The following is a 25,187-nucleotide window of genomic DNA, read 5'->3' on the forward strand; positions in this document are numbered from 1 at the left end:
GTCAGCCAGAAGAGGAGCTGACTGAAGCCTGCGACAGTAGAAAAAATTATATTTCTCAATAAAAACCTGTGAAGACACATAACTTGTCTGCTTCTATGAATAGTTATTCCAAATCAACCATGCAAGTCCCCAAATGACAAACCATTAGCTTTAAAGGTTTTCCTTCAAAACACTTCACACAAAAAAAACAATGTGTCTGAATTAAACACCATGATCATTTACAAAGCTGGAAGTATCTCTAATCCTGTTAGGGACATTTAACCCTTAAGATAATTTGCATTGATTCTTTGGGTTAATCTGGAATGTGTTTTAGAGTATGGGGGAGAGCATCTGCATATTTTATTGTAATGACCATATAATCATTATTTGGTATGAATGAACAAAACACTTGAATGACCACACAGACTTTTCTGAACTTTTATTGCTGTCATGGGATTGAAACAGTGCCAGAGCTTCAGTCGTGCTCTTTAGAGGTTGCTATTGCTTCAGTTGTCCACCAGATGTCACCGTCACTGAAGTCTCGAAGCTTTGAATCTTTTTCGGCACAATTGTGAGGAAAGCCTCAGTGCTTCATGAGGTTTCACTTGCCCACTACTAACATGAACACAAGGGAGTAAACGTGAACACGAGGGAACTAAACAAGAACGCAAGACATGGTGAAGAACTGGAGAAAATACAAACACAAAGGAAAAAGGCTACTTAACCTAGTTTAGCGGAAAGGCAGACCACGAACAAAAATCCCAAAGGAAATCCAGAAGCAGAAGAAGGCAAAACCAAACTGGGAACATGTGTGGCATAATAATGATAATGCCAGGCAGCTTTAGAGAGTGTTGAACAAAGGTATATAAACTGAGGGAACAAAACAAGGCACAGGTGAGTCAAATCAAATAATCAGGTCAAGGTGAAGTGAAAACAGAACATCAAAATCCAGTGCCTGTCTGGTCCTTCCAAAATAACAGTCCAAAACAGGAAATCAAATGTCCGGATCATGACAATCTCAGGCTCTTGACCTTTCAGGTAATCAGGTCAAAGTGCTCCCAGACATATGATCCAGATCTTTTTGGCTCTGGTTCTTCCTCCATGTCCCTTCATCACTTAGTCACTAACTGGCTCACTCAGTCTTCAACTCAACTCACTCTCTGACTTACCTGGCTATTACAAAACCTACTTTGTTTCTATGTCTGTCTGGTGTGTGAATAAGTTTATTTGTTATTCAGTGTTTGTAACTAAACCAAACAGACCTAAACCTAAATGTAAACTAACAGTCTCCCTGGCTGTAATTAAAATCACTGATGTCATCACATCACTACGGATCGGTTGTGGCCCGGGTTAACAAAGGCCGCCACTGGTGCTGTTGACCTACAGGGTGCCAGTGGAAATTGGACTAGTGTTGGTCGAAGAAGGAGAGAAGGAAGGTGTGTTCATAGGCAAAGAGAGAAGAGGAAGGGCAAGAGTGTAGGACTTAGAGTAGGGACTTTGAATGTAGGGACTTTGTCAGGGAAAACTAGAGAGTTGGCTGATATGATGGAGAGAAGAAAGGTGGATATCTTGTATGTTCAGGAGACCAGGTGGAAAGGTAGCAAGGCCTATAGATTAGGACCAGGGTTCAAGCTGTTTTATCATGGTCTGGATGGAAAGAGGAATGGAGGAGGAGTTATCCTGAAGGAGGATTTTGCTAGGAATGTTCTGGAGGTGAAGAGAGTGTCAGATAGGGTGATGAGTCTGAAGCTGGAAGTTGAAGGTGTGATGTTGAATGTTGTCAGTGGTTCTGCCCCACAGGTAGGATGAGAGTTAGAAGAGAAGGAGAAATTCTGGAGGGAGATGGATGAGGTGATCCAGGGTATCCCTAGTGGTGAGAGAGTGGTGATTGGGGCAGACTTCATTGGACATGTTGGTGAGGGAAACAGAGGTGATGAGGAAGTGATGGGTAAGTTTGGTATGCAGGTCAGGAATGCAGAAGGACAGATGGTGGTAGACTTCTCAAAAAGGATGGAAATGTCTGTAGTGAACACATTTTTCCAGGAAAGGGAGGAGCATAGGGCGACATATAAGAGTGGAGGCAGGAGCACACAAGTTGATTACATCTTGTGCAGACGTTTCAACCTGAAAGAGATCAGTGACTGCAAAGTAGTGGCTGGGGAGAGTGTAGCCAGACAGCATAGGATGGTGGTGTGTAGGATGACTCTGGTGGTGAGGAAGATGAAGAGGACAAGGGCAGAGCAGAGGACCAAGTGGTGGAAGTTGAAAAAGGAAGAGTGTTGTGTGGCTTTCAGGGAGGAGCTGAAACAGGCTCTGGGAGGTCAGGAGGTTCTTTCAGATGACTGGACAGCTACAGCTAAAGTGATCAGGGAGACAGGTAGGAGGGTACTTGGTGTGTTATCTCGAAAGAGGAAAGCAGATAAGGAGACTTGGTGGTGGAATGAGGAAGTTCAGGAGTGTGTTAAGAGGAAAAGGTTAGCTAAGAAGAAGTGGGACACTGAGGACAGAAGAGAACAGACAGGAGTACAGGGAGATGCAGCGTAAGGTGAAGGTAGAGGTGGCAAAGGCCAAACAAAGGGCATATGAGGATTTGTATGATAGGTTGGACTCTAAGGAGGGAGAGGTGGATTTGTACAGGTTGGCGAGGCAGAGAGACAGAGATGGGAAAGATGTGCAGCAGGTTAGGTTGATCAAGGACAGGGATGGAAATGTGTTGACAGGTGCCACAAGTGTGATGGAAAGATGGAAGGAATACTTTGAAGAGTTGATGAAAGGAAAATGTCAGAGAGCACAGAGCAAAAGAGGTGACTGTTGTGGAGCAGGAAGTAGCAAAGATTAGTAGGGATGAAGTGAGGAAGGCGTCGAAGAGGATGAAGAGTGGAAAGGCAGTTGGTCCTGACGACATACCTGTGGAGGTATGGAAGTGTTTAGGAGAGGTGGCAGTAGAGTTTTTGACTGGGCTACTTAACAAGATCTTGGAGAGTGAGAGGATGTCTGAGGAATGGAGGAGAAGTGTACTGGTGCCCATGGAGGATTTTAAGTACCTAGGGTCAACAGTCCAGAGCAACGGAGAGTGTGGAAAAGAAGTGAAGAGACGTGTGCAAGCAGGTTGGAACGGGTGGAGGAAAGTGTCAGGTGTGATGTGTGACAAAAGAGTGTCAGCAAGAATGAAAGGAAAGATGGACAAGACAGTGGTGAGACCAGCAATGTTGTCTGGTTTAGAGACAGTGGCACTGAGACAAAGACAGGAGGCAGAGCTGGAGGTAGCAGAGCTGAAGATGTTGAGGTTCTCTCTGGGAGTGACGAGGATGGATAGGATCAGGAATGAGTCCATCATAGGGACAGCTCATGTTAGATGTTTTGGAGAAAAAGCCAGGGAAGCCAGATTGAGATGGTTTGGACATGTTCAGAGGAGGGACAGTGAATACATTGGTAAAAGGATGCTGAGGTTAGAGCTGCCAGGAAGGAGGCCTAGAGGAAGACCAAAGAGGAGGTTCTTGGATGTAGTGAAGGAGGACATGAGGATAGTTGGTGTGGGTGAGGAGGATACAGACTTAAAATACAGAGTTCTGCATTAGTACTACCTAACTATATGATAACTGCCATAAATGTAGTTTTCCTTGGAGATAATTATTTTATTTTAATGCCAACACTGTTCAGTCAAACTGGTCCACCTGTATAAAACAGTCCTACTACAGACTGTCCACACTGAGGTTTATGTTTTGGAGTAACAGGACAGATGATGCTGAACAACAGGAAATGCCATTTTTATTCAGCCTGGACAAAGACAGTCAACATCATCTCTGTGTCATTATTTAACATCATTTTATAATAAAGTTACACTTTGCATCTGTTTCCATTTCACACCTTCTAACTTCTCTTGTATCTGACGGCTCCAGCTGCAGTGAGACATTCACAGTAATAGAGACACTTTCCAGAACAAGCACGGCCTTAGTGGTTGGTCCAGTATCAGCTCATGGAGACACAGCAGGTGGATCAGATGGTTGTTCTGCAACACAAACACAGTGACAACAGTAGGAAACTTCATGTCTTTGTCTAAAATATAAAACTGGCTGATCCTGTAAAATAAGTTTTGGAAAAACTTGACAATATTCTGCTGTTTAATTTAATTTGACAATAGTCAATAAATGTAATAAATTCTCACTGAAGAACCAAAATAGTCTCTGGTACTTTTCAGACATTAACAAGACACAGCAGGACTCAGAGACGTCCAGGTCACGTTAAATGTGAGAAAGTAATATATACACTATGTGAATGTGTGTGTGGTTACCTGGTCTCCTGCCAGCTTTTCTCTGCTTTTTGAAGACAACCTGACCATAAGTGACCTCAGCAGGATCTGAGGGAGACAAAGCATTAACTTAAATCTCTTCATTTAACTGTAACTACTGCTTAGATATAAGAACACATTATTAATTATCTACTAAAGACAAAGCAGACATATTTATCCATCATCTGTACCCTCTTAGTCCTAACCAGGGTCCCAGGGACCTGCTGGAGCCTATCCCAGCTCTCTTTGGGTGAAAGGCAGGGGTCCACCCTGGACAGGTCCCCAGTCCATCACAGGGCCACATAGAGACCAACAACCTCACACACTCACACTCACTCCTATGGGCAATTTAGAGTCACCAATCAACCTGACATACATGTTTTTGGACTGTGGGAGGAAACCAGAGTACCTGGAGAAAACCCACACAAGCTCAGGGAGAACATGCAGACTCCACACAGAAAGGCCCCTGATGGGTTTCAAACCAGGAACCTTCTTGATGTGAGGCAACAGTGCTAACCACAAAAATATTAAAAAAAATAAATAAAAATGGGTGAGTGGCTTCATAATCCTGCAGGTGGTGCTCACACTCTACCAGTCATCAGTCTGACCCCAGTGTGGAGAAATAAATCACATACATCACCTGAATGTGTTTCTACTGTGTGTACCTGCTTTGTGTGTCCTCACACCAGAGTAAACAGTATCTGGATCAGCACAGCGCTTGTCTGGAAAAAGCAGAAATCACACACACATATGAACATCTGTCTTTCTATAGTCCTGAGACCACTCACTGACATCATGGATTCCCCAGACCCCCATCATTTCAGTCTGGGTTTCATCCCAAACACAGCACTGAAACAGCCTTGGTTAAGGTCACTAATGATCTGCTAATGGCTGCTGCTGATGGACTGTCAACCATACTGGTCCTGCTTGATGTGCTTATTGAACTGGCATTACTGACATCACTGTCACCTGGTTTATTTCATACCCATTTTGTACAACTAAGAACATCATTTTATTCACAGTCCCATCCTGTCACTAGTGACCCCAGACCCACCTGTGGGCCCAAAGCTGTAGAAACTGTGTTTCCAGATGTATTACCAAAAATCACTGGCCAAATTTGAAAAGGCACAATAAACTAGAAAGTGTTTCCTTTCCAGTGATACCAATCAATACTCATCAATATAACCCTTAAAGCTCAACTACAGCAGCTGGTTTAATTTGGGTTTAAGGCTCTGTCCTTGGCCCTCTCTTGTTTTTAATCTAGCTCCTCCCCCTTGGCCATATTCTCAGGGAATCTGACATTTATTTTACATATTAATCCGAAGCCTGATTCTGCTGTTCCACCTACCTGTCTTACTAATTCCTTTCATGAAAAAAACTCATGGTCCACTTTAAACTTTCTTCATCTTAATAGTTAAAGACTGGGGTTCTTCTGCTGGGCACCAAATACTCTCTGGTCACCTCTGGTCTTGACTACTGTAAAGCTGTTGTCTGGTATCTCACACAAGCTTCTCCATAACCTTCAACTGGTTCAGAAATCTGCTGCTCATATTGAAACCCAAACTCCCATCATACAACATGTCACCCTCACTCTTCAACAGCTTCACTGGCTTCTCATCAAATATCATAGTGAATTTAAAATTCTCCTCCTTACTTTAAAGACCCTTATTACCTTGCTCCACCAGAGGTCCCACCGTCATATCCCCCTTCCCTACTCGTTGTTCTTCCTCTATGGGTCTTCTTTCCACACCCTCAGCACGTTTGACTACCATGGACTGTGGATCATTTAGTCTGTGGAGCTCTCCCTGACACTAATTCTTCATCTGTATTCAAGTCACGTTGTAAAGCTCATCTATTTAAAATGGCTCATTCTTTCTGACTTGCCACTGTAACTTTATCTAATTAACCTTATTAGACACTTTTTTATCTTTGGGCAGTTTGTTTTACTTGTTGTTGTTCGTACTGTCTATTTATTGTTTGTCACAGCTTGGTGCTTCTTATGTACAGTGACCTTGACCTGAAGGTGTTTTTAAATAAAAGGTATAATTATTATTATTGTTATTATTATTGTTATTCTAATGTCAACCCTCACCTGAACCTGGTTCTAATCTGAAAACAGGTCTGAACCCTCAAACAACCATCTGAACATGTGACGACCACACACGTGTTATAAAGGGTCAAACTCTAACTGGTCCTCACAAAGACAGCATCATTACACAAGTCCAAACACTGATTGTCTCGGTGTTTGATGGGAAAGTCCTGAGGTCTCTTCAGTCTACTGGTCTGACACACACACACATCCCACCTCTCTGATTGGCTGTCTGCCTGATGGTGACATCAGCGTAGGTCACAGCTGCAGGAGGTGAATCGTTTCTTTCTGAGTGGAGAAGAGAACAAACACACGAACATGAGTAAACCTTTTCTAACCAGCAGTCATCCTGCCATCACCAGCTGATCTGCTGTGGAGACTATGACTGAGGCTCAGATGGTGCCGACACTCAGCAACTGACAAGACATGAAAGAAACAGGGCTGGATGTTCTCACTTACTGACCCACTCAGAACAGAATCAGCTCAATAGAACTGAACTGGGTTCAGCTGTTAGACAAACCACACTTGGTGGTCTGTGGTGGTCTCTTGGGAGTCACGCTACCTAAAAACTGGGAAGAGCATGGAGGACTGAAGAAGCTGAAGACTGAGTCTGTCAGCAGACGTATTCAATAAGTCCAGAAAGACAGTTGAGTTGTTTTTCATTTCCACGTCATCAGCTCAGATGCTTTTTGCTGCACTAAGGAAATGATGTTACTCTGTGTTTACTATTATTGGAACAAACATGAACCGATGGCACATGCCCCAGTATGAACAGTCTAACATACAGTAGTTTGCAGCCTGGCCACAGTGTTTTAGGGTTTACAGAGAGTCTGCAGCTTGGGCTGAATGGTGGTGTCCTTGGTCCACTAGCTCCCTACACTCGGACATGGGTCAAGAATCTTGGTGGGATCCTGGACAGCTCCTGTAAACTTATAAAGTAAATTAGTTCAGTAGTCAAAACAAGCTTTTATCTAGTGCATCATACCTTCCTTTGAATGGATTTGAGAGAGTCAGTCACACATTTATAACCTCTGGCTTTGTCTAGACTCTGTTCTTTATATTCCAAAGGTCTTTCTGTACTTTTTGTTTTCTGTAAATCCTGGTCACATTATTGTGATGAAACTGGTCTTAGAGTTCTTGTGCAAACACACTGTCAACTTGTACATAGAAACAAAACTGAGCAGGACACACAGAGTTGATACAAAGCTGACTGAAGACAGGATCTGAAACCTGTGAAAGATGGACCTGGAGTCAATGTGGACTGGCCTAGGCCACCTAGGAATTGAAGTGATGCAACTGTAGAGTCCTGACAGGAACTAGCAAGAGAGGTCATATTTCTCCTATATTAGCTTTTCCTCATTGGCTCCCTGTAAAGTAGTATAGTTAGGGCTGGCTCAGGTAACCCTGAACATCATGGACTGAGCTCCTCTCTTCTTTCTCTTCAACGTCCACAGTATATTTGTGTTACTACTGTTAAAGTTCTCACAGGTCTCTGCTTAGCATCACCTACTGACACAACTGAAGAGTCAAGCAGCATAAAAGAAAACATACCTGTTCTTTTCCTCCACCACCTCACAGCTACAACCAGCACCAGAACCACAAGAACCAGAGAACCCACAGGTGCTATGACCCAGATGAGGAGGGAAGGGAGAGGATCAGTTGAAGATGAAGAGGGTGATGATGAAGATGAGGGTGATGATGATGAGGGTGATGATGATGATGAGGGTGATGATGATGATGCAGTGGGAGGGTCAGAGGTCGTAAGAGGAGGATCTGTAGAGAGGGGAGCAGAAGCTGGTTCAGTGCAGTGATCAGTTTATTATCAGCTCATAAACAGGAAGTGATGTCACAGTCCTGACCTTTGACCCTCAGCCAGCTCCGTGGAGATGATCCACTCTCATCAGTAGCACACCAGTAGAGACCTTCATCAGACTGTTGGACTTTAGAGATGGTGAACCTAAGATCATTTCCAAGTTGGGTTTCATTAACGTAGAAATAAGCTCGAACAATGTCGCCGTTTGTCCTTGAACAGTAAAGAGTGACATCACTTCCTGTCAGCACAGGAGACGAAGGGATCACCTGGACCAGAAGGCTACCTGAACAGGCAGACAGAGAAACAGTCAGTCAGACAGTCAGTCAGTCAGTCAGTCAGACAGACAGACAGTAAATGTATCTGTATTATTGTTTCAGTGTCTCTGGTTGTTCTCACCTGCAGAAACAGTCAGTCCAGACAGCAGCAGCACAGACACACCTGCAACAGGAGGTCAGAGGTCACTGAAGGTCAGAGGTCACTGAAGGTCTCCCTGGATAAACTGACCAAGTCTAATAAAGATGAGTTCATTAATGGCAGGGTGCCTTTAAGCAGTCTAGTCGGGATGGGGTCCAAGAGACACGTTGATGATTTCGATGAAGCAACTACTGATGTAAATTCAGAGAGATCTATGGGAGAGAAGCAGTCTAAACATAACTGAGGTCCTACAGATGATTCAAGAGCTACTGTAGTAAAAGATTCATTTATTGCAGGTATAGGAAGCATCTGCTGAATTTTATCTCTAATAGTTGTGATTTTATTTGTAAAGAAACTCATAAATTCATCACTGCTGAGAGCTAAGGGAACACTGGGCTCAACGGAGCTGTGACTTTTTGTCAGCCTGGCTACAGTGCTGAAAAGAAACCTGGGATTGTTCTTATTTTCCTCTATTAGTGATGAATAGTATGCAGTTCTGGCTTTACGGACTGTGGACTGGACTTAAACTAACAAACTAATGCAGGTTAACTTCATTAAAATAATCAGGAACAGGGTGAAGCTGGAATCCAAAACAGGAACAAGTCAGGAAATGTAAAAATAAAAGGGTAAAACAGGAAGTCATTTGAAACAGATATAACAATGTGACATCCTGCTCACACTTTGCTCAGACTTTATTATTGATCATCTGACACTGAGCTGATCACATTCTACTGTCAGTGGTAAAATAAGATGCAGCTCGGCCTGTGCACTTTGTGGTCGTGAAGCTTTTTCCTCAGAGACAGAAACGATCAGAAAACCTTTGTGTTCTCAGTGTGACAGTTCACATCAGTGGTGTTTAGTTCAGTCCTCAGGTTATCGTCTGCAGTGAACAGGGAGAGGACCAGTCCGTGTTCTGCATTAATCATTTCTAAAATGTGGAGAATGTTTTTTCAAACACAAACAGATGCTGGAAAGTTTCTCTGCAAAGTCTGATAAAGCTGAGCAGAGAAGAGAGAAACAACCAACACAGTTAAACTGCTGCTGTTTGTTGTTGCAGACGTGTCTCCTTTAATCCAGTCAGACTCTGCAAAGCTCCATTTAGTTTTAAATCAATACTTTCAATCAATGAATCCATGTATCAGCTCAGTGTGGACTCACCCAGCAGCAGACTCACAGCTGGAGGCTTCATGGTGTCTGGATGGAGACTGGTCTCTGAGCAGCAGAGCGACGCCTTCACTGTCACCACTTCCCTGTTGACACTCAGGACGTCACTGGCTCCACGTCATGCCTGGAATATTCTGTAAGTGTGGGGTCATCTGCTTTAATGAGGTTCTGATGAGGAGTCCAACACCAGCAGGTAGTGACTGGTACTGTGGGAAGAGTTTGTATTACTGGGCTTTGGTGAAGTCAAGTAGAAAGACAGACATAAATATTAAAACAACATTAAATGAAGCTAAATGTGAAGATTGACTCTGCTCCAGAGCTGCTGTGATCATTAGTGGACATGTGACAGTAACTTAATGAAACGTAATTATGGCACATTCAGTCACTGTGCTACAGTCTGCCAGGCTGTTTGTCTGCATTTCATTCATTTTATTTATGATTCTAAATTATTTCATTATAGAAGCTGTTTACATATGATGTGTTTCTCAAATCAAATCAAATCTCTTTACTGTCACACATCATGTACACAGGTGAACTGATGGTGAACTTCTTGGGTACAAGACTCTGTGCCATGGCAGTACAAGCAGTACAATGTACATAAATAACAATATACGCATTCTACACAATAGACAAGTTGTACACAATATGTACACAATACACAATATACACATTTCCGTATATATACACTTGATGCTCAGTATACTGGAAAGACTTAAAATGTATGTACAGATTTGTAATTGACTTGCAGTGATGCATACTGTTAGTGTTTTACTGTAGTTCAGTGCAGTTAGTGCAGAGCTGCATGTGTTCTGAGCAGTGCAAGACCAGGCAGTCAGAGTCAGTGTGGCTGGTATGTAGATGGACCCAGTGCGGTGGGTGGGGGTGGGTGAGTATAGTCTACTATCTGGAGTTCAGCAGTCTGATGGCCTGTGAGACGAAGCTGTCTCGCATTCTGCTGGTTTGGGTCCAGATGCTGTGGTACTGTCTGCCTGAGAGAAGAGATCATGACTCAGGTGTCCGGAGTCTCTGATGATCTTCCGTGCTTTCCTCACACATCACTGAGTTTAGATGTCCTGGAGGGGGGAAGCTCACCTCCAACTATGTGCTGGACCGTCTCAACTATTCTCTGCAGGGCTTTCTGACTGAGAGTGATGCAATTCCCGTAACACAAAACACAATAGCAAAGAGAATAATAATAATAATAATAATGATAATACAAAAACTTGGATCTTTTTTCTTTAATCAACATGTCCTGCATTTTTTAGCTATTTTCATTTTTATTTTAAAAAGTAAAAATTATACTTTCAATCACTTTTGATAGTTTTAGATTTTAGGGGGGCTGAAATAACAGACAGGGGGGTTAAAGGCCCCCTAAAAAGGGTCTGCAGCCGCCCCTGACTCTCAGCATCTGTCAAGAGGGTGATTTGGGAAGCCACATGGTCCAGATGGCCAGTCAACCTCACACACAGACCTTCACCAGATCACTGGAGCTGTGTGTCCTCTGCTACTTCAAAACATGAATGTGGGACTTGATGACCCAACACGTCTGATGGGGCCATTTGCCAGAGTCCACATGTTGAACAGTTCGAAGTGAGACATGTTGGGTTTGAGTGTTAAAATCATCAATGCAGCTGTTAGTGGAGATAGAAGCAGAAGTGACTTCAGGGGAAAATGTTCTGCCAAGACAGTTTCACACTCACATTGTGGTTGAGCTGTTAACACATTTTCACATGGTCTAAAATACATTTTTAAAAAAGGAACCGTACATTCAGACACAACCTGCTGATGTTATTACTGGCTCTAATGAGAACGATTAAATAACTAATGGTTTCAGCTGAACAGGTCAGTGTTTTTCAGTCAGTGTCAGTGGTTTTCCCAACATGTCCATCTGCATTGTGTGATATTTCCTTCCTCTTCTGTTGCTCCTGCTTTTGCCATCTTGTCATTTACAGTCACAGACTGTGCCATTTGCTCCTGTTAACTCTGTGGAGGTTTGGTTCTGTCTCAGGGTTTAACATATTCACCTTTATCACATCCAGTACTTTTTCTGAAACCAGCTCAATGTACAGTAATTTACACACAGACTCACCAAACAACACACTGATACATTCATGAGCCATGAATAACAAATAGGACCCTGTAGATGTCTGGATCCATCATGTTGTAGGTTTTATTCACAGCAGGTAAAGTCAGTCAGACTGTTGCATAGTCTGCACTGCTGTTACTCACTTTTCACTGTCCTGGGAAAAAGCTGGACATTTGTCTTAAACAGACATTTTACCAGACTGATAGCTGGATGTAAAGGCACAAATCCAGATGCTGCTGTCCTGCTTCTTCTGCTCCAGTCTGACACTCAGCTCACTCGTCCCCATAATCATCAGTTAATCCAACAGCACATTTATAACCATGTTAAGAAAAAGCACAGAAACTCTAAGTGGGACAAAAAACTAGTTTGACTCTTCTCACAACTATAATTATTTGATTATTGACGACTATAACTAATTTCATCATTTAATCCTTTGCCATTATATTATTTTTTATGCATGTAAAATGATTTTACTAAGTGATTATTCTTGAATTGATTAAATAATCAGTTGAATGGACCACAGCATGAGCTCTATGAATGAGAATAATCAAATTACACCAAATGTACAGACTCATCTGTTTGGGAATATTAGTTTGTTGTTAGTTAAAAACTCCACTGAAATTCAGTTAAATAGGCTGTAATGCAGAGAACAGTGAGTCATTACTGAACAGTCATTACTGAACAGTCATTAGTGAACAGTCATTACTGTGCAGCTCTACCAGTGTCTGTGTTCAGACTCTTCTATTGGTCTGATAGAGTTGATCTGCAGTCAGAGGGGGCGGGGCCTGGCTGAGGACAAAATGGAGAAAAGCGGCCAAGAAAAAAACAATAATTAAATAATTCACAACATCCAGCTGTGTTCAGCAACATTAGCTATAACCCCTGACCTCAACTGAGAATATAACTGAACCACGACTGTCAAGACGAACAATTCTACAAATATCACAGTCTGCCATGTTGTGTGCAAATAGGTGCTGTTGTGTGTTATATAACTATAACACACAACAGCACCTATAGTTAGTGTGTTATAGTTTCATACAATCTGAGAGTTTAGTGATTGTGAAGAACAAAACTCCACAGCTCCCTAATGTCCAAAGCAATGACAGAATCCAACCAGCTGGTTTCCACTGTTTTCTTGAGTGTGTTAAAGTAGACGTCCTAAACGATGCCAGTGGAAAGTCGGGGGACTGAGACGTGATCTGAACAATAATGTTTAGTGCTGCAGACTCTGATATTACTAATATTACTACACTGACCATAGGAGGAAAAAGACAAGGAGAATCAAACACCTCACCCTAAGCTCTTTCCCAGAAGTAGAAAATGTGACAACAGTTCAGTTTAACTTAAAGTAGCAGAATCTGCACAAACCCGACCAGGGTCTATCACTTGTGTGTAGAAATAATCATTAAGAACTGTTTCCAGAACAGTCAATCTGCTGTCTGACAGTGACATACAACACTAAATGTGAACTCCACTACATCAGCTCCTCCCTCTACGAGAGTCCACCAGGGCACAGCTGAGATCTGACGGCTGCTCAGAGACCAGTCTCCATCCAGACAACATGAAGCCTCCAGCTGTGAGTCTGCTGCTGGGTGAGTCCACACTGAGCTGATACTTTGATTCATTGATTCATGTGTTCATTCCTTTGTTCTCTGACCACAGCCACAGTCAGACGTCACTGAGTTATGACTTTTCTCTGCTCAATAAGTCAAATGAAGTTAAAGCTGTCAGTGAAACACAGACTCTGCAATTTAATGACCTTCAACTTGTCTCACATTATTCTGCAAATCTGAAACATGAAAACATGTTTTACATGTGCTCCTTCGGGGCAGTCGTGGCCTAATGGATAGGGAGTCAGACTTGTAACCTGAAAATTGCAGGTCCGAGTCTCACAGGAAATTGTCGGTTGTACGAAGCGAACAGCCAGCGCCTTGTCCACCTTCAATACCACGACTGAGGTGAGACCCTTGAACAAGGGACCGGACCCCCAGCTGCTCCCTGGGCGCCGCAGCATTGGCTGCACACTGTGCTGGGTGTGTGTGCACTTTCACTTTTTATTAGTCTGCTCCTCCAGTTTTCTAACCCTAACCCACAGTAACCTCACTAAACAGTCGACTGCTGGCTGGGTTAGAGGTTGCAGTGGACACTTCCATGAGGGTGGAGGTTTCATGTCAGATATTACAGAATTACAGAATCCTGGTATTCAGGGTGGGGTGGAGCCAATCCCAGCATGCAGTGGGTGAGAGGTGGGACCCTAACCCACCACCAGACACACACACAGTTATGTTTGCACCTACGGGCAACCAACCGAACCTGCATGTGTTTGGACTGTGGGAGGAGAAAACCCACACAGACACAGGGACAACATGCAGACTCCACACAGAAAGGCCCCGGGTCCACCTGGGTTCAGACCCTAATCCTGACCTGCATGAGTTTGGACTGTGGGAGGAGAAAACCCACACAGACACAGGGACAACATGCAGACTCCACACAGAAAGGCCCCGGGTCCACCTGGGTTCAGACCCTAATCCTGACCTGCATGTGTTTGGACTGTGGGAGGAGAAAACCCACACAGACACAGGGACAACATGCAGACTCCACACAGAAAGGCCCCGGGTCCACCTGGGTTCAGACCCTAATCCTGACCTGCATGTGTTTGGACTGTGGGAGGAGAAAACCCACACAGACACAGGGACAACATGCAGACTCCACACAGAAAGGCCCCGGGTCCACCTGGGTTCAGACCCTAATCCTGACCTGCATGAGTTTGGACTGTGGGAGGAGAAAACCCACACAGACACAGGGACAACATGCAGACTCCACACAGAAAGGCCCCGGGTCCACCTGGGTTCACACCCTAATCCTGACCTGCATGAGTTTGGACTGTGGGAGGAGAAAACCCACACAGACACAGGGACAACATGCAGACTCCACACAGAAAGGCCCCGGGTCCACCTGGGTTCAGACCCTAATCCTGACCTGCATGTGTTTGGACTGTGGGAGGAGAAAACCCACACAGACACAGGGACAACATGCAGACTCCACACAGAAAGGCCCCGGGTCCACCTGGGTTCAGTGGGTACCGGATAGCTCTACACGTGTTGGTAACATTTAGTAAATTTGTTACGTCTATAGGTTGGTGTGTTGCCAGGTGCTGTGTGTATTTCAGGTACTGCCACTGACGTCTGTGTGAGCACCTGTTACCTACTGTAACTACCATCAGAAGGAGGATATAAAGACCTGGAGAAGGGAGTTAGTAGTAGAGAGGAGAGGTGGTGACTGGTGGTTCGGTGTCTCTCAGATTGTGCGTGTCTTCTACCTAGTGTGGTAACGACGTGATCCTCGTTCTTGTGTCCGGGTGTGATGTTTATCTTTAGCTTTGTGTCCTCAAGTTTCTGTTTGCAGTGTGCTTTTTACCCCGAATGGCTGGTCTTCGGCTCTCACTTTTGAGTAGTCCGTCTTTAGTAACTTTCTGTTAATAGTAACCTCTCTGTGTCCTGGTTTTCTCTTACTATAACCCCTTCCAGGTTAGCCATGTGTTCAGCACACCCCGAGGACGTAACAGACAAACTGAATGCTAAAACCACATATTTGAGTCTTTTGTTACTTGATCTCTTGGTCATCTCTCTAACAAAGCTTTATTTAGGGGTAAGAAAAATGACTGAACACTTTGTCGACCTGGATAACAATGCGCATCATTCAACCCATCAGGACCCATTAGATCAGATCAAGTCGGTAACCAGATAGACTCCGTGGGCTTTTCCCTCTGGAGGAATCCTTTGTACAGGACAGACAAACTAACTGACTAACGTTTAGCAGCAAACCAGTGGGCTGGAACTCTGTCCATTCAGATGTGGCCCAGTAGAATAATGAACAACATGCACATGAAGAGCTGGGATGTCTGACCTTTAGTGACCTCTGACCTTTAGTGACCTCTGACCTTCAGTGACCTCTGACCTCCTGTTGCAGGTGTGTCTGTGCTGCTGCTGTCTGGACTGACTGTTTCTGCAGGTGAGAACAACCAGAGACACTGAAACAATAATACAGATACATTTACTGACTGACTGACTGACTGTTTCTCTTTCTGCCTGTTCAGGTAGCCTTCAGGTCCAGATCCCTTCGTCTCCTGTGCTGACAGGAAGTGATGTCACTCTTCACTGTTTAAAGACAAACGGCGACATTGTTCGAGCTTATTTCTACGTTAATGAAACCCGACTTGGAAATGATCTTAGAGTTGGGTTCACTATCTCTAAAGTCCAACAGTCTGATGAAGGTCTCTACTGGTGTGCTACTGATGAGAGTGGATCATCTCCACGGAGCTGGCTGAGGGTCAAAGGTCAGGACTGTGACTTCCTGTTTATGAGCTGATAATAAACTGATCACTGCACTGAACCAGCTTCTGCTGCCCTCTCTACAGATCCTCCTCCTACAACCTCTGACCCTCCCACTACATCATCATCATCACCCACTGCAACTCTCATCAACTCTTCCTCCCTGTCTCCTCCTTCTCCTCCTCCTCCTCCTCCCCCTGTGTCTGTGGTCAGACTCCTCTGCCACCTCCTGGTCTTCAGTCCGTACTGTGTCTGCACCGTCCTGATGGTGTCGATCTGCTGCAGCAGGAAAACAGGTAAGAACCAGACACAGACTCTACAGCAGAAACACTGTTTCCTGCTCGAGTCCAAACAGAGATAGTGAAACCAGAACCAGTAGTCTGATCAGGGCCACATAATCCTGAATCTCCATTGTCACCTCTTGACCCTCAGGAAACAAACCTGCAGTCTCCATGGAGATGACCCAGCATGGTGACGAGTATGATGACATCACTGCTGATGTCACCACGGTGCACGACCTCAGAGCCGAGTGACTCGGTCACTGATTGATCCAAGATTCACCAATAACTGATTTTTAAACTACGTGAATGTTGAACAGGAAACGAACCACATGACGTCTGTTCTCATGTTCTGTATCTTTCATGTCTTTGTTTGGACAAACTCACATGTGGACGTCCTGTTGTCCACGTCTGAACCAGGTCTCATTGATTATTAATGGGATCGGTCACAGATCAGACAGACTGGACCCTCAGTCCTTCATGGTCCCATTATTTCCTGTCACTTTGAATATGTGCCGACTTCCTGCTTTAAGTGTTTCAGCAACAATAAAAGATTCAGACGTTTCCAAAGGTTTCAGTGAATTTTCTTCTGCAGCAGCGACTTAAAGCTGAATCCAGACAAACTGACAGAATCAACACTGATGCTGGAGCTTCATCACATCAGAGACAGTTTTCTCTCTGAAAGACAAAGTCCAGGACCATCATTTTAGATGTGACTGTGTCAGAAAACCGTCTCCTTCGTCTGACGCACAACAAACCAACAAACCAAACTGAGGCAGAAGAAGAAACCAGGTTTTCAGCTTCAGCTAAAACACGACTTTGTGTTTTTTCAGTCCAGACCCTCAAAGTAAAAACCTGAAAATGTCCAGGAAACTAAAATCGTCTAATGAAGGATCCAAATTATTCCTATGAGTCTAATTATCAGATTACAGAAACATTCAGGTCCTTCATTGGCCCCTGATCCACGTTGGGTCAGAGCTGAAGCTGCTGATTATCTGTGGTCACTGAAACTTGTCCCACACAACATGTCCTCACTGTTACTGACAAACTGACCAGAGATCAGTCAGATTCATATATAACATGAGGTTATTTCATATTGATGCACAGTAACTAGCACAGGTGGCCTGCAGCAGCTGGACAGATGTTAGAGCCACTGAAACTCAACATTCAAATATTAAGAGTGAAATTCATTCAGGACCCAGTCGGACTGTTTCTGTTTCCACAGACTCTGAAACAGACGCCAGAGAATCACGTCATAGAAACATGAACCAATGAAATGCAGGAACACACAGTGAATCACATCTAATGTCTGATGGAGACAAAGTCACGTAGGAGCTTCTACATGGACTCATGTGGTTCTGTGTTCATTACAGTGTGAACATGATGTGAGCACGAGGCCCAGCCTCCTTCCTGAACAGGAACAAACAAGACCGGCTGGTTTCTGAGACCATCCCAGAGCTGATGGTGTCTCTTCTATTTCAGTCACGTCGACACGTTTTAGCAGCTTTGACAACACGAGTGTGAAACTTCTGCTGCTCGTATCTTCACAGCATCTGTGTCTTCACCTGGGTATTTTTACCAAACACCCTCAGCTTCTCTGAAACCACAGACACAAACAGGAAGACACACCAAGTCTGGTCAGTTGGTTTTATGTTTCGTTCTATCAGGACAGAGAAGATCAGAAAAACCTTTATTTGTCCCACAATGAGGAAACTGTCTTGTTGACAACAGCAAAGTCCAAAAACACAGCAGAGAGCCAGAAGGAGCAAAGATGTGAGATACATAAGAAAGTAAAAATATTCTAAAACACTAAGTGGAATAAAAGTATGAAGCTACAAAAACTCTAAGTGTGTCCAATATGTGCCTATGGGTCTGTCCAGTATATGGACATCTATGGATAAATAAATAAATAGCAGGTAAAGTGACCACAGTATATTGCTCTGATGGGATTCACCTTATAATACAGTGTTGGACATGATCACAGCAGATGGATGACACATGGACAGTGTTAGTCTGATCATGGTGGAGTCTGACAGCAGGAAGGAAAGACCTGTGGACTACACACAGCCAGGGTGAGTCAGGCTGTCACTGAAGCATCCTGCAGGACGTCCTGCAGGGGGTGAGACTCATGGTCCGGCATAGGTGTCAGTTTAGCCAGGACCCGTCTGTCCCCCACCTCCCTCACTGAGTCCAGAGGACACAATAGGACAGAGCTGGACGTCTTGATGACCTTGTCCAGCTTCTTCCTCTCCCTCTCCGTGATGCTGCTGCTCCAGCAGACCACACCGTACAGGATGGCTGATGTCACCACAGAGTCATAGAAGGTCCTCAGGAGTGCCCCCTTCACCCCAAAAGTCTCCTCAGGAGGTAGAGCCGACTCTGGTCCTTCCTGTACAGTGCATCTGTGTTATGAGTCCAGTCCAGTTTGTTGTTCAGTTGAACACCCAGGTACTTATAAGAGTCCACTTTCTCAATGTCCATTCCCTGGATGTTCACTGACGAGGGGACAGTAGACCGACATCTGTGTAAGTCCACCACCACCTCCTTGGTCTTCCCCGCGTTGATGAGAGGGTGGTTGTCATGCGTCAGTCACCTGTACTCCACATCATGGAGGTCAAAGTCCACACCAGCCTTTGTTTGTCCCTTAGAAGCACCGGCTGTATGGTGTTGAAAGTGCTGGAGAAGTCAAAGAACAGGATTCTCACAGCACTGCTGGGCTTCTCCAGGTGGGCCAGAGCACGGTGAAGCAGGAAGATGATGGCGTCCTCCACCCTGATGCTGGGACGGTAGGCGAACTGCAGCGGGTCCATCGCTGAGCTCACCACGGAGCAGACGTGGCTCAAGACCAGTCTCTCCAGTGTCTTCATCAGATGAGATGTGATAGCCACCGGCCTGACGCTGTTGAGATCTTTAGCGTGCGGTGTCTTGGGCACTGGTACCACAGGAAGTCTTCCAGAGCTGTGGTACCACCCTCAGCTTGAAGCTCAGGTTGAAGACATGCTCCATAACTCCACACAGTTCACCTGTGCAAGACTTAAGGAGCCTGGAGCTGATGCCATCTGGTCCAGCTGCCTTCCTAGCCTTGATCCTCCTCAGTTCACTTCTCACCTGTGCTAGTGTGAGGGACAAGGCTGGGCAGGGCGGTAGTGTGCTGGGGGAGTGGGTGAGTCCACGGAGCTGTGAAGTGGTGGGGTGGTGGGATGGGCCAGAGGTCAGCTGTTCTCTGGTGCTGTTCACTGTCCACACAGGGGTGTTAAAGCAGTCCCTCAGAGCCTCCTCTCTCTCAGTAGTCCACCTCTTCACCACCCGTGGCACCACAGGCTGCAGATGGACCATGTTGTGGTCAGCTCTCCCCAGGGGAGCGAGGGGGGATGAAGAATACGCCTCCTTGGTGTCGGCATAGACCAGGTCCAGTATTTTATGGTCTCTGGGGGGGCAGGTGACTGTGAGTATGTGGGCAGAGCAGATGAGGGAGACGCGTAGTTGAAGTCTCCAGAGATGAGGAAGAGGATGAGGAGCAGGGCCTGTGGGTGCTGTGTCTGCGTCAGCAGAGGGGGAACGTACCCTGATGTCACAATGACGTACGTAAACTCCCGTGGCAGGTAGTGTGTCCACATGCTGACTGCTAATGTCTCTGCTGCACAGCTGCTCCCTCACTGTACAGAGTCCTGGTCTGCACCATCTGAAATTAACTAACACAGCCAGACTCCTCCTGTCCTCCGTCCTCAGTCCTGTCCCTGTGCAGCAGGTAAAAGTTATCCAAAGAAAAGGCCAAGTCTCCGTGAACACAGTGACGCTGCTCTGTCTGTGGTCCCACTGGAGTCTGTTTTGTTGGGACTGGACCTTACATTCCCCCTGATCACGGAGGGGAGGACTGGTCTAACACGCCTCTTGTTTTCCCTGAGCTTCCTCCCTGTGGTACATTGGATCGAGCACTCGGTGCTCCACTATTCAGGACTGTCAGTGTCAATGTTCTGTGCATTGATGGCGTGGTTCTGTTCGGTGACATGTAGAGTAAAAACATGGAGTCTCAGGTTTGTGTAGAACTGAGCTGTGTAAGAAATAAACACAGAAAATATGTAAAAACAAACAAGATAAAGCCGAAAAAAGTTAGAAAGAGTGAAAAGACGCAGGAGCTGTTGCAACCAGCAGCCGGAAGTACTATGACAAGGACGAGTCCAGTCGCCTGCTTCAACCCAGCGTGATGCGTTCACAGGTCTGTCCAAACTGTAGCACAACCTGACCCTGAGTGTGAGTCAGTACCAGCCATCACTTCTGTCTGGATGAAGCTCAGTGTGTTTCAGGTTCTGTTGAAAGAGTCAGAAATGTAGAAATTCTGTTCGAGGTCTCTGACAGTTGAAGGTGCTGTTGGACTGGACTGCATTATTTTCAGAGGCCTGATGTTCTGACCCTCATGTTGAAACCACAGAGGGTGTTGGTCCTTTTCTGAGAACAGCTGTGACGTTGTTTCACACAGGAAACCTCCACTTCTTCTTCTGCTCCGATCTGGTTTTCATGTGTCACTTCCTGAACCATGAGTCAAGTTTCCATCACGACGTGCAAACTTTCCATGGTCACTCACGTCTGCAAATCTACAGACACTCTGGGTCAGTTGTCTTCAGACCACCAGACATGGTTGAGTTCTGGTGAGTCCTACTGCAGTTGTTTGCATCAAGGCCGAGTCTGAGTCCAACAGCTGGAAACAGTCCAGACCTTTGACCTTAAACTAAGGGGGAAGCAGCAGTTGAGTCCTGGACTACATCCCAGGTCCACTAATTTATCCATGTTTCCTTCACTTGTGTCCTTTGTCCCACATATGATGCTTGGAAAGGAAGCAAGGACAGAGGAGCCAGGAAACATGTTGTAGGAGACATGAGGCGTCCTGACTCCTTAATGTGCAGCGTCCAATCACAGACTGACTTCTGATAAAGGGGCGTGTCAACCTGTAACAAAGGATGGATCCTCGGTCACAGCTCCTCCAGGCAGCCTCCTCGCTCCTCAGAGCAGAAATAAGAGTTTTATGACGCCCCCATCGTGGTGGACCAGGACTACTTCCAGGTTGGAGTGATAAAACAAAGGAATTGGGATTCAGTCCTGGTGCAGCATCATGTGACCAGGCCCTGAGTCCAGAATGAGCAGGTGGAGCTGCAGCAGGACTCAGTGACGACCAATCACATCAGCCCGTTTCATCGTGTTCACAGCAGCAGAGATGGAGTCGGGGATGGATGGACATTATTCCTGATCAGTCCAGAGTCTGAGCTGCAGGACTCACATCAGTCATCACACACAAAACACATGAAAACAGATTTCACAGTAAAACAGAAGCAGCTCCAGACCTGCTGACCTTTGACCTCAAATTCAAATTTATATTTGTCACATACAGTCACACACAGGATGATATGCAGTGAAATGCTTGAACAACTGACCATGAATCAGTGAACGTGCACATGAAGAAATAAGAGACAACAATAAGCATAAGAAAGAAAAAATAACAAATGTGCCAAATATATAAGATAAAATAAACAATGAATTTTCAAATATACAAGAAGATAAAAATAAAATATAAATAAAATAAACAGATTTTCAATGTGGATAAAAACAATCTACAGTGTGCAGCATGTAGAGCACTGGGAGGACTGGGAATGATGGGTGCAATGTCCAGTGCTCCCATGTTGTAGTGGGCAAATGTACAACGAGTCCAGTCTCATGTGCAAATGTGCAGGTGTTGTGGTGTGTGAGTGGGGAGAGTGTTGGACGAGGGAACAGGCAGGTCTAAGTGGTGTTCTCGTTCAGAGACCGACTAGCCTGAGGGAAGAACCTTCTCCTCAGTCTCTCTGTGTTGGTCTTCAGACAGCGGAAGAGCTTCCCTGACCGCAACAGAGAGAACAGTCCATTGTTGGGATGGCTGAAGTCTTTCACGATCTTCCTGGCCTTGGTCCAGCACCACTTGCTGTAGGTGGAGTGCAGATCAGGGAGCTCTGTGCTCACCTGATCACACCACCCTCTGTAGACCTCGTCTGTCCTGCATGGTGCTGTTCCCAAACCAGGTCGTGATGTTTCCCGTCAGGATGCTCTCTGTGGTGCAGGAGTAAAGTTCCTGAGCACCTTGGAGGGCAATCTAAAGTCTCTCAGGCGCCTGAGGTGGTAGAGACGCTGCCGGGCTTTCTTCACCACGGTGTTGGTGTGACAGGCCCAAGACAGATCCTGCACAATGTTGACACCGAGGTACTTGAAACTGTCCACTCTCTCTACTGGGCTCTCGTTGATGAAAGGAGTCCGGTAGTTTCTGTCCTGCTTTGTACTAAAATCCACTATCAGCTCCTTTGTCTTGCTGACGTTGAGGAGGAGGTTGTTCCTCTGGCACCAGTTTTCCAGACGTCTAACCTCGTCCAGGTAGGTCGTCTCATCGCTGTCAGAGATCAGGCCCTCTGTGATGGACGTCAGCCTCTGAGCTCCTGTCCAGCTCTGACTGTTTCTGATTTGTTTTTTGTTTTTTTACCTCAGGTCACAGTTTGTGACTCTGATCTGAAAGTGACTGAAATTCTCCTGATTCTGGACCCGTCAAACCAGATTCTATTATTTACACTTTGTTTCTGACTAATCTGGTTTCTTGTGTTTATAAAACTACAGTACCCATGAGCCTCAGCTGCTGTGGCCATGAAGAATCAGTGAACAGCTGGCTGTAACAGTGAGCAGCATTTGAAAGCTCTGTGATTGGCTGTTTGTTGGTGAAATGCAGCCTGGGAGTTGTGGTTCTCCTTCAGGACTCTTGTGTCTTTGGCTTTTTCCCAGAGAAGCAGATATTTTCTAACACGTGTCCATGTTTTGCTGTGACGACTGAAGCTCGACGGTTTGATGACAAACTGTCAAACACTGATCTTTAATTAAAAATACATTTCCCATGATTCACCTCGTCCTCTGTCTGTGCTCAGACTCTGCTGCCACCTGCTGGTTCGTGTCTGTTCTGCGTCTGTGCTGAGCTGAAGGAGTCGACCTGCTGCAGGAAGACACAAACAAACAAACAAACCTCACACAAATAAACAAAGTGTCCATGACGACAAACAACAGTGACGTCAACACAAAGAATGAAAAACTACTGGAGGTTCATTTCATCAAGGTTTGACTTCAATGATCAGACAGAAACTACAGAAGGTTCATCAGTTTGACCTGAAAACAGGAAGTGAATCTGTCTGAGATTTAACTAATAACCTTCATTAAAACTCTTCTTCACCTTATTTTCTCAGCCCGTCCCGACTTCCTGTTCCCTAAACGTTCCCTAAAGGTTCCCCCTGTTCTGTGGAGATCTCATTCACCTGCAGGTTTTCATGGTTCCTGCTGTTGTGTGAGTGGAGGATGGAGGGGGCGGAGCCTGACACCAGGTCACTGGGTCAACACGGGACTTTCTGAAGTTCCACAAAAACAGACATGTAGTGATGCAGGCAAAGCAGACGGATGGACGGACAGAGGGACGAGGACCAGGAGGAACAAAGAGGTGAGTAATGACTGACTCAGGTCTGTCAGTGAGCAGCTGTTCGTACAGTCAGTGATGACGGCTTTGTTCACTTTCTGTCGATCATCCCACCAGTTTTCTTCCCTGTAACGATGATGGGAGATACCCATGTGGAAGCATCCACACGTTGGATCACACCAGCTTCCTGCAGACGGTCTAGTTCAGCTGAAACAGAAGCTCGGACTGCAAAGGGTAAGGGTCACAATTTCTGACCCACAGGGTTCACTGAGGGGTCAATTTTGACTTTGTGGACAAAGTTCTTCACACATCCTGTTTCGGTATCGTCCACAGGTGTGGTATTTGGGGCCATGACGGAGGTGCAGACATCATCACCAATGAGTTGAAGTTTTAGGGCAGAAATCAAATCCCTGCCCAGCAGAGCAGTCCCTTTATCCACAACGAAAAATGTGGCTGCAGCTGCTTGTGCTTGTAGACCTCCAAGTACAGGTGAGCATTCCTGAGTATAAGTCACCAGTCGGACGTCAGGTGTAGATAACTGTGTGGCCCTGAAGTAGAGTTTATAGATATGGACCCAGAAGAACCTGTATCCACAACATGTCCTGTGGTGCCAGGTGAAGCAGGAGGATGAACAGTCACTGTGCAGTGTGGTTTCTTTGGACCACCAGCCGAGGTCTCTACGTTCAGCACTGTGACCTCATGCACCTGCACCTCACACACACTCGCACCAAATGTCCCTTGTTGTTGCATAATTTGCAGTAAAGTTTAGCAGCAGGACCTTGTGCTGAGTTAGCCAGGTGTTTGTCTGAACCACATCTGGAACATGACTTCAGGGCAGGAGAAGCGGGGCAGCAGCTGGACGTGACCGGTGTTTCCCTCTATCATGGTCTGACTGAACTGGTCCAGGTCCCACTGGAGCATCTCTGTCAGCTGTCATTCTCTTTGCTCAGCCGCAGCTTCTACTTGTATTTCTGTGATGTCAGGTCCAGCTCGAGGACCAGTCTGTCTGCAACAGACAAGAGACAGACCCACCTGTGTTTTACTGACTAATGAGAGGAGCTAATGTGATTGGTCAGTCCCTGAGTCCACCTGCTGACTGTGTTTCCCTTCATGTTAAGCTGCACCTGGTTTGAGTCTTGAACATTTAAATGGGTCACATTATATATTTGTTTACGTTCACACACATGAACTGACTCAGCTCATTTACATTAAAGACGTATTGAGATAGTTTCTGAATTCAAAGTGTTTAGTGACGTGTAGAGACAATAATTTCAGTC

General features: G+C 45.4%; 2 protein-coding genes across 2 annotated transcripts; one reads left to right on the top strand and one right to left on the bottom strand.

Annotated features, from left to right (window-relative positions):
* Positions 1 to 3,730: 3,730 nt before the first annotated feature.
* On the bottom strand, positions 3,731 to 9,849 carry LOC113140678 (putative protein TPRXL). The gene is made up of 8 exons (XM_026324591.2): positions 9,742 to 9,849; positions 8,566 to 8,607; positions 8,216 to 8,452; positions 7,908 to 8,129; positions 6,573 to 6,644; positions 4,933 to 4,989; positions 4,271 to 4,336; positions 3,731 to 3,988 (listed from the first exon to the last, which is right to left on the bottom strand). Exons 1-8 carry the CDS (start codon positions 9,770 to 9,772, stop codon positions 3,954 to 3,956), a joined length of 762 nt encoding a protein of 253 aa, XP_026180376.1. The 5' UTR covers positions 9,773 to 9,849; the 3' UTR covers positions 3,731 to 3,953.
* A 3,530-nt stretch (positions 9,850 to 13,379) lies between these two features.
* Positions 13,380 to 16,889, top strand: LOC113140939 (uncharacterized). Its single transcript, XM_026325073.2, has 5 exons — positions 13,380 to 13,425; positions 15,803 to 15,844; positions 15,930 to 16,169; positions 16,251 to 16,460; positions 16,597 to 16,889. Exons 1-5 carry the CDS (start codon positions 13,395 to 13,397, stop codon positions 16,695 to 16,697), a joined length of 624 nt encoding a protein of 207 aa, XP_026180858.1. The 5' UTR covers positions 13,380 to 13,394; the 3' UTR covers positions 16,698 to 16,889.
* The last annotated feature ends 8,298 nt before the right edge of the window (positions 16,890 to 25,187 follow it).

This window comes from Mastacembelus armatus, chromosome 18 (assembly GCF_900324485.2).
Source record: "Mastacembelus armatus chromosome 18, fMasArm1.2, whole genome shotgun sequence".
Lineage (NCBI taxonomy): Eukaryota > Metazoa > Chordata > Actinopteri > Synbranchiformes > Mastacembelidae > Mastacembelus > Mastacembelus armatus.

What these genes read in the sequence shown, in the direction of transcription:
- LOC113140939 (XM_026325073.2), top strand. Translation starts at nt 13,395, where the DNA reads ATGAAGCCTCCAGCTGTGAGTCTGCTGCTGG. An exon ending in GAGCTGGCTGAGGGTCAAAG is followed by an intron (nt 16,170 to 16,250) that starts GTCAGGACTGTG and finishes CCCTCTCTACAG; the next exon opens with ATCCTCCTCCTACAACCTCT. An exon ending in CTGCTGCAGCAGGAAAACAG is followed by an intron (nt 16,461 to 16,596) that starts GTAAGAACCAGA and finishes CTTGACCCTCAG; the next exon opens with GAAACAAACCTGCAGTCTCC.
- LOC113140678 (XM_026324591.2), bottom strand. Translation starts at nt 9,772, where the DNA reads ATGAAGCCTCCAGCTGTGAGTCTGCTGCTGG. An exon ending in GAGCTGGCTGAGGGTCAAAG is followed by an intron (nt 8,130 to 8,215) that starts GTCAGGACTGTG and finishes CCCTCTCTACAG; the next exon opens with ATCCTCCTCTTACGACCTCT. An exon ending in GTGGTGGAGGAAAAGAACAG is followed by an intron (nt 6,645 to 7,907) that starts GTATGTTTTCTT and finishes TTCTCCACTCAG; the next exon opens with AAAGAAACGATTCACCTCCT.